Genomic DNA, 9,371 nt, shown 5'->3' with positions numbered 1-9,371 from the left:
TATATATATTTATATATCAGTTATATCTAGTGAGGGAAAGTCCTCAACGATGCGTGGATTATGACAATTTGCATTGACGACAGCGCAAAGCCAGTTTTGCAAAAGGGTCTGACAGACCTGAAGCACTCATGAAATTGTTTTAGTGTAACACACATATGTAGGAACACCTCTAACAATTTAAACACTTGACCAATTATACGTCTTTAAACTCATCTGTTTTATAACATTTATCACATAGGTAACTATGCTACAATAAAGATCTAATCAGATGGATTTTGGTAATGTGCCATTAGTTATGGTGTGGATTTACGATTAGTGTGTGTGTGGTAAATGGCTTGTGATGATTTTTACTATGTAAATAATTCTTGGACAAAATTTAGTAAGCAGTCAACTGACTTTGACTGTATAAAAATTAAATATATTTTTAACTTGTATATGAGAATTGCAATTGTTTAAAATTGTACATTTTAAACATGTTTGTTAATGGCCTATAAAAGCTAGCCTATGTGATCATGTAATAAAATATTACATAATATTTTATAATATATATATTTATGTATATAATATTACATAAATAGTACAAAAATAGTGATGTTTCTGATGTTTACATCAGAAATCAGACTTCCCATTCCATAAAAGCAAACTTTTTTGCAGAAATTCAGTTCTCTAAAATGCTTGGCATGATGGTAATGACAGCAATACAGAGGAAAGCGAGGAAATGTGTAGGCGTAATGTAAACACATTAAAAAAAACAAATCATTTGAAAGTAGTTCTTCTGGAAAAGGTGCAAAATGTAAGCTATATAACACCATTCTATTTCGTTTCCAGTACGAATGTGACCGCAAGGGTTCGTCCTGAAGAGCATATTTTCATACATGGTTTGGTTGCATTTTCACTGTGCTGCGCGTGCTGGGGCGTGCTGGATTTGCGTGAGCGGGGCCGGATTTCAGTGCGGTGATAGAGCTCGCAGAGCGGCTGTGCGGAAGTACTTTCATCCGCGCTGCACAGAAGGGGCTTCGCCCTCGAGATTAGCTATTCTCGTCCCAAGTTTTCGCTTGGACGTAGGCAAAAGGGGTGGAACTTCTTCGCTCTGTGTTTTAACTTGAATTCCGTCGTTCGCTACAAGTTAGCGCCCATTACCGTCGGTGAGTATTTTCAGTGTGTTTTGCGTGTAAACACGAGCTGCAGTAATGCGAAGCTCATTGCGTATGTGCGGGAAGCTGCGCGGGGGTGGCACTTGCATGCTTGCGTGAGAGATCTCCCTACGACAATGGTCAGATATATTCGGTTATGCCGTCTCTTAAGTAACAGAGCCTTTAAAAACTTTATGTTGTCACTAAGGATAATTGTATGGTCAGATCTGTAGCGTGTTGTCCAAGTAGTTTGATTTTTCTTTTAAGTGCGGTATGATTGACAGCCACAACGCCCGCATGATTCTGTCTCCAAAATAGGCCAATGAGAACGCGGGGGCGGGATGTAAAACACTCCGTTTGGTTTGTGATTGAGCTGAACGACGGAAACAAGTACTATTTAAACCAGTTCTTACTAAGCTTATTAATTATATGAACACAATTTTTCTCTTCTGCTGTCATTTGCTTTTTATGATTTTATTCTGAATAGTAAAACCGTATTCTACAAGTTTGCAAAGAATCTGAAGATTCCACTGGACTCGAATTATTTAATTATTATTGCCCGATCAATTGAATGTATTAATTAAGTTTATCCTTATAAGGAACTTTACCTGTTGGGTTGCTCAGATGGTTACAGATCTGTGCAACATATATAATTTGTTTATTTAGTTTAATATTATTACATTTCTGAAACGAAGCAATAAGATATAATAATCACACCTAAAATATTTAAACCTCTCATTTTTTTCTTATCTTCCCCTTTATATTTTTGTTGTTTCATATTGGCAAATACCTATTACTTAGTTTTTAGTGTTATGTGTGATCAAGGTAAGTGTCCAGTACAGACTAGAGTTTGACTATTTTATCTAGATTTTTCTTATATACTCTACTATTCAAAAGTTTGAAGTCAGTAAGATTTTTTTTTAAAGAAATGTACTTTATTCAGCAAGGATGGAAATTTGATCAAAAGTAACATACATTTTTTACTTTACATTCAAATTAATTATTTTCTTTTGAACTTTCTATTCATCAAAGTACAAAGTACCATGGCTTCCACAAAAAAATATTAAGCAGCACAACTGTATTCATCATGAAAATAATAAGAAAAGTTTCTTAAACACCAAATCAGCAGTGAAAACTGGAATAATTTAGCGTTGCCATCACAGGAGTAAATTACATTTTAAAATATATTAAAATAGAAAACAGTTATTTTAAATTGCAATAATATTTCACAATATTACTGTTAAGCTTAGTGGCCCCAAATTTTTGAACAGCAGTCTTATTTAATTTAGATATTTTTACTTGAATTAGCCTGCTGTACTTTAGTTCTTAGAAATTTGGTATGATAAACCCTCTCATAGAAGTTTTAAAAAATCCCCTTTTTAAGCTACAGCGATACGCATTCACACATCTTTGGCTGTTTATGGATGTCCTGTCCTTAGTGTTATGTTTTTAAGGCAGCATGTCAAGTTAAAAATAGTCCAACTTTTAAAAGTGTATCATAAGATCTGTGCACTCACGTTTCCATTCCACAGTTAGATCAACTCTTCAGTTTGCAAATCAATACATGAGTCATGATATTATCATGATATGGCGCCTGTGAGAAGGAAAAAGATTCCTTAAACCTGGGTCTTGCTGATGTATCATGTATTTCTTTACGATTCTTCACAGGGTAATGGCAAGGCCGAGCCACAGTGAGCATGTCCTGCAGCAGCTCAACAACCAAAGGGAGTGGGGTTTCCTCTGTGACTGCTGCATTGCCATAGGGGACATTTATTTCAGGGCCCATAAGGCCGTGTTGGCGGCCTGCAGCTCTTACTTCAGAATGATGTTCATCCGGGATCAGCAGGGAACCACACGGTTTGATCTTAGCAACATGCAGATCAGCGCAGAGTGCTTTGATCTCATTCTGCAGCTCATGTACCTTGGCCGAATTGTAGTAGATCACTATGAATTTGAAGAGCTGAAATCATCTATGGCCTACCTACAAATGTACTACATCCCCGACTCACTGGAGGACCTCCGAGACATCCAAACATCCAATCTGACACCCTCGACCTCTGCATCGTCCTCTTCGTCATCCAGCTCCTCGTCCTCATCTGGCATGGTGGGAAGCAAGATGATGTTCGGCGTTCGAATGTTTGAGCAGCAGCGACCAAGCCCTTCTGAGAATGAATGCGCACCAAAAGCCTTAACCACAACTGCTCGTCAGACCATTAACATCTCAACTGTCAGGCCTGCTGAAGATGTGGTCATACCACACCCTCCGCCACACTCAGAGACCGTTGTAGACCAGCCATGTGACTTGAGGAAGAGAACTTCAGGCCGAAGCTCTGCCATGAAAGAACGTCCTCGATTTGGTCGTACATACACTTGCGACGATTGCGGTTTTGTGTTCAGCTGTGAAAAGCTGCTCATCGAACACATCCTCACATGCACCAATCGCAAAGCTTTCCAGACTCCCAAAGTCAGCAAGGAGGTTTATGGCGATGCCGGAAAAGCCGAGAGTTCGACCTCAGAGGGTACAGATGAGTACAGAACGGTTTGTAAGGGCGAAGAGGACTGGCCAGACCACAAGCCAGACACAGAGACCGTGATCAGGTCCGTCGCCACTGGCATGGATGGCAAAGCTGCCTTCTCCAGGAATATTACCATTAAAGTGGAGCGAGATGACGATTCTGAGACCGATTTGGAAACTATAAAAGTCATAAAGGTAGGGAACCATAACGTAGGGAGCTGCAAAGTTCGTACCAGAGTGTACAAAGACAATCTTGCAGACCAGATGAAGTTTGACAGTGAGGAAGAGGCTGGAGTATCAGCCATGGATGCTTTGGAGGGCCAAAGCACAGGGTTAGACACGGATCCAAAGGTGCACCGGATCAAAGAGGAAAAGCAAGATGGCGCGTGCATTCCATGCGAGTTGTGCGGAGCCCTGTTGACGGAGGAGGATCAGTCCGCTCATTACATTTCCAGCCACATGGGACATATCTGCGCCTGTGGAAGGTGCGGCCAAGTGCTCATTAAAGGCAGGCAGCTGCAGGAGCACGCCGAGCGTTGCGGTGAAACCCAAGGGGCCGAGACGGACTCCCCAGGTGAGGAATCGCTTCTACTTGAAGATGCTGAGGCTATGGAAGAAAGCTTGTTAGAAGGAGCTGACCTGGGCTTTCGCTGTCCACTCTGTGGAATAATATTTGAAAGCGAAAGTCTTGCGGTGGAGCACACGTTGGCTTGTCCGGAGCAGGAGTCGTTCCGGCCCGTTCTGTTGGAAGAAGGCAGTGAGCCAGACCATCGGCGCAAGCATTTCTGCGCAATTTGCGGCAAAGGCTTTTACCAAAGGTGTCATCTACGGGAGCACTACACTGTGCATACCAAGGAAAAGCAGTTCACCTGTCAGACCTGCGGGAAACAGTTTCTGCGCGAGCGACAGCTGCGGTTGCACACTGACATGCACAAGGGAATGGCGCGGTACGTTTGCCCCATGTGTGATCAGGGTACGTTCCTCAAACACGATCACGTGCGACACATGATCTCTCACCTGTCTGCCGGAGAGACTATCTGCCAGGTGTGTTTCCAGATTTTCCCCAGCGGCGAACATCTTGAGAAGCACATGGATGTGCATCTGTACATCTGTGGCGTTTGCGGAGAGAAGTTCCGTCTCCGCAAAGACATGCGGAGCCACTACAACTCCAAGCACACCAAGAGACAATGAGAGGCCTCTCTCTGAAACCCTGGAATCTTTGAAATAAGCCATACTGTAAATGTGAGAACAAATCTATGCACTTAGACACCAATTGTAACCTTTACAACTGCACTTTCTGTGTGTATGCAAATTCTGGATGTGTTGCTCAATGTTTTTGGTGGGACATAGTGCCTCAAGCTTTTGTCTTCATTTTCTTATACTTCGAGATGGATATCCAGACACTGGTTAAGTCTAGATATTGACTAAATCACACTATCAGTTGTGTTTCAGTTGAAAATGCTAAATAGGTCTGTAGTTATGAAACTGGCCCATGGCTAATAGTTTTACATCCGATAAATATCTGTTCATGAAGCTTTAACGGTGGTACACCAACATTTTAACTTTAGTATTTAAGAGGACTTTTGTCAAAAGGTTAATTTGTTTTCATAGGTGGTGCTTTTTTAGTGAACATAAGCATATACTGCTTCCATTTTGTCATTAATTCAAGTAGCTCTGGTGTCCTTACCTGTTATAATATTCCATGTTCAATTGCCCTTAAAGGGATAGTTCACCCAGATGAATTCTTTAATCATTTACTCACCCTTACTGTATGTTATTCTGAACCTTTATGACTGACTCTCTTCTGTTGAGATTTTGAAAAATATCAGCTTTGTATGTACTGTTTTTGTCCATAAAATGAAAGATAGTGGGGTCCAATGTTGTTTTGGATAAAAACTGTTCAAACATTGTTCAAAATGTTTTTTCTTCTGTTCCGCAGAAGAAGAAGAAAAGGCATGTTTGGAATGACATGAGGGTGAGAAAATGATTTTTTAGACAAAACGAATTTTGTCTAACTATCCCTTTAAAGCACAGAGATAATAAAGGAGAATAGATTGCTAATAGTATGCGGGCACTTTTCCCTCCTTGCACCAGAACACTAAAAATACTGTATTTTATAAAAAGCAGAGAAAAACACTCTTGTTGATGCCTTTCAGCTAGCTGTACTTGCTAAACCGTCAGTCATACAAAACCCAGGAATCTATGCAAACTATTGTAAATTCATCCCTAATTTAGTGTGCATTCAGTTGATGTGAGTTTCATGGAGTAAAAACATTTATTGTGTAGTTATTTCAATATCCCAAAGATATTCATGTCATATAAACAGATTTCTAAAATCTTTCGGTTTGTGCACAAGCTATCTGTTTCTAATAAGGATTGTGTGATATACAATACTTATCAGCCTACGCTGTTTTTGTTTAGAGCAATCAAACTATATGCTTTTGTTTAGGGTCCATCTAAAGCTTAAATTGGCTTATAAGAGGTTTTAACATTTCAAATATTTCACACCTTGTAAAATTATTGTGGCTTGATGTGAAGTATGCCATATAATGCTTGCACAAGGGTGTAGGGTAAATTATTACGTTTGTATTAATAAACAAGTACTTCAGCAATCGTTATCTTATCCTGTGAAATAGCCAGGTTGGTTTGTTTTTGGTTTTGTGTTTTTCAAGTTTAATCACGTGATGTTCATACAGGCTAGAGAGCAGATTTTTTGGGCTGTGATCCATGAACCATCAACGGGGCCATGAGATCATACAGATTAATCTAGACGCAGTTAATGATTGGATTAAGAGCAGGCAGTCTGGCTAAACTTGTGGCAGTTGGTGCTCCACGCTTCTGTTAAAATACATTGTCACATTCAAGTAAACTGACCTATTCGGGCATACATAGCTCTATGGATTGTATAAAAAGTATATCAGAACTGTGTTACAGTGGGGTTTATGCAGCTCACTTGTATTCTTCATCGGAAGTTACATTTGTGATGGGTTTTTAAACAAAAAGGACCAAAGCAAGCTAGTAATTTTAATTTACAGACAAACAGCTCAGACATTTGCACTGGCTGTTCAGCGGTGTATTTGGGTGGTGTTGTGATCTAAACCAAGTGAAAATATTTTTGTGTGGTAGAAATATTGCAAGGGATATATGAAAATATTGTTTTTTGATCACATTTTTACATTTTCCTTCAGTGTTTCATACGTTCTTGGATTTAAGAAATAAAATAAAAGTTTAAAAAATTGTGATTTGTGTGATGTATTTGATATGAAATTCATGAAAATTCACGAACACTAATGCAAAACATATCTTATAAGGTGTGTTTACTGTTTTATCTGACAATGATTAATTTATCATATAAAGTATTTTCTCTAGACAGACTACAGGCTGCCGGCTGAATTATTACAACCTTCTGGTTGTCGGATAATGGCAGCGTAATATTTGCCATGCAAATGATCACTCCAAACCTATCCGGTATATTTTATCCCTATATTTAACCGACCATATCAAACACAATAGCTTGAATCCCCTGCAAATGAATAACAATCATTTTTAATTAATTAGTTATGAAAGATTTACTTTTATATTATGCCTGTGCTATGTCAAATTTATCAAAAATTATACTACTGCTTTCTTTTAAATGATAAATTGGTGCATTATTTTCTGAAGTTTTATTTAACTGGTTTACAAATAAAAAATAGCTTGTCAAAATATAGCAAGGAAGATTAATTTGTCAAACTGAACATCTGCTTCTGTATTGTGTATGACAATGCATTGCTTTACTGATTTCTTTAACCTGCGTTACCATGTGAAATGCTGTGGCTTTTAGATGTATTATTGCTGATGTTCAGTAGCTGCACAGATAATAATCATCATACCTGTGCCCTCTTGCAGTATTTTGAAATTGAGCTGCAACGTCGGAACAGGGAGCTATCTGTGTAGGTCTGTAGGAAAGCAGAAACATAGTGAACTAATCAAACACATGGGCCAAATTGAACTTGAACAGTGTTTGTTTGTTTGTTTGCAGTATAGTGCCATCACTAACCTCTAGATGGTGATATTTCTCTCATATTATTTGATCCAAAGTTCTAGAGGAGCTTTTTATGTATCACTCTCTGAGAAACAGGTTAGGTGTAAGGGAGATGGTCTTAGGGATTTATACAAAAGACAAATGTTGTACAGATGTTGTTAGGCCACCTCAATGCTGAGCTCTAAATATCAGCACGAAAACATCCCTCCCGTACATAACCTGTATTTTGCTATAATTATCTACTTAAAATGCCTATCTCAGGCTCTCAAATGAGTTTATGTCTGGTTAAAAGCCTTTTAATCCCTACATGTTCCCTTAACAGCTCGACTGCCTTTGCAGCCAGTGAGCTTGTGGTTTTGGAAACCATCTCTAGATGCCTGGAAACCTCTTGTGGCGCTCACTGTGACGCATACAAACTCTGTATTTGTCCAACCAAATTAGTTTAGCATGGAAGGAACGTTTCGTTCTCAATGGGTAAATACCTGACTAAGACGTCTCAAGCTGTTTAATAAAAACATACTTAATTAGAACCAAATAATTATTCTCATGAAACAAAAAGTAGGCCCTACTTTAAATAATACCTACACATATATTTGCTCGTTTATTGTAAAATGTGCTAAAAAAAAAAATTCTAGATTTTTTCTGCTTGTTTACAAGAAGCGCAAAGCACACTGTCTGCCCGCTCTTGCTTTCATTCTTTTATTATCCACTTGGTGGCGCTGTTTTATGCTTATCCATAATCCACATTATGAACAGGTCTCATGAGTGCATTTGAGAAGCTTTAATGTGTATGCTTGGCTGACAAAATGCACTCTACTACTGAATAAGTAATAGTTTACATGGTTTATGTGTGTCAGAGATTACATTATATATTGTGAGTCAAAGCCAGCCCAGCATTTCTAGTCTTTCAAGAATACAGTAGAGCTACTAGAAGACATATGTCAGTTCTGTTTCCTACAATGGATTTTAGTTAAATATCCAACTCATTCAACGCTTTGTTTTTTTTTTATCAAGTATCTCGTTACTATTTCGAAGTGCCGCTGCAAAAACGAGTCAGTGCGTGAGTGAACCGTTCGAATTAATCAAACTGAATCGCGAACCCTTTGCAACCCCCGTCTGACCGAATCGTTTCGCATCGCTATTGATTCTAAAGTTACCATCTGTTAGAAAAATACAGATGGCGTTTTTGCTGAAATATATTATCAGGGGAAATTATTCTCTGTGTACATTAATCTTTTGATCATCAGATAAGAATTTTATCATCAATTTTGATCATCGGGGGGCCCAAACACAATGAAGATATATATAATATTTTTGTTATACTTTGGGCTATCTACAACAGTAAGAGAACCAAAACCCCAGAAGACATTGAGCAAATAAATATAACAAACAATAGGGTAAAAATGTAAAAATATTTCCATGTCTTCAACCTTTTTTATGTACGGAAATCAGGCTTTCTTTCTCCCAGTCTCTCTCACAAACCCACACACAGTACAGAAAGCACTCGGGCACACACGCGGAGACGCGACCAGAAACTTGTCAGCGCTGCCCCGCGAATTTATCAATAAAATAGTTTCGCAGCTGAAAAGCTACATGACATTTGTCAGTAGCGAGGTTCTTGAAGCAGTTCAACTTAAAGATTCGCTATTAGTAGACGCTGCTGCTGAATACTGCTGAGAGACGCACAGACGCAGGTATT

General features: G+C 38.8%; 1 protein-coding gene across 1 annotated transcript; it reads left to right on the top strand.

Moving 5' to 3' along the window:
• The first annotated feature begins 959 nt into the window (after positions 1–959).
• LOC107721384 (zinc finger and BTB domain-containing protein 1-like) lies at positions 960–5,541 on the top strand. The gene is made up of 2 exons (XM_016529381.1): positions 960–1,145; positions 2,802–5,541. The coding sequence occupies exon 2, from the start codon at positions 2,806–2,808 to the stop codon at positions 4,837–4,839; it is 2,034 nt and encodes a 677-aa protein (XP_016384867.1). The 5' UTR covers positions 960–1,145; positions 2,802–2,805; the 3' UTR covers positions 4,840–5,541.
• The last annotated feature ends 3,830 nt before the right edge of the window (positions 5,542–9,371 follow it).

This window comes from Sinocyclocheilus rhinocerous, unplaced genomic scaffold, assembly GCF_001515625.1.
Source record: "Sinocyclocheilus rhinocerous isolate Xijiao unplaced genomic scaffold, SAMN03320098_v1.1 scaffold271, whole genome shotgun sequence".
Taxonomy (NCBI): domain Eukaryota; kingdom Metazoa; phylum Chordata; class Actinopteri; order Cypriniformes; family Cyprinidae; genus Sinocyclocheilus; species Sinocyclocheilus rhinocerous.
This window is presented reverse-complemented; position numbering and strand designations above follow the sequence as displayed.

Bases quoted from the DNA above. Each gene is read 5' to 3' on its own strand.
- LOC107721384 (XM_016529381.1), top strand. From the start codon at position 2,806: ATGGCAAGGCCGAGCCACAGTGAGCATGTCCTGCAGCAGCTCAACAAC.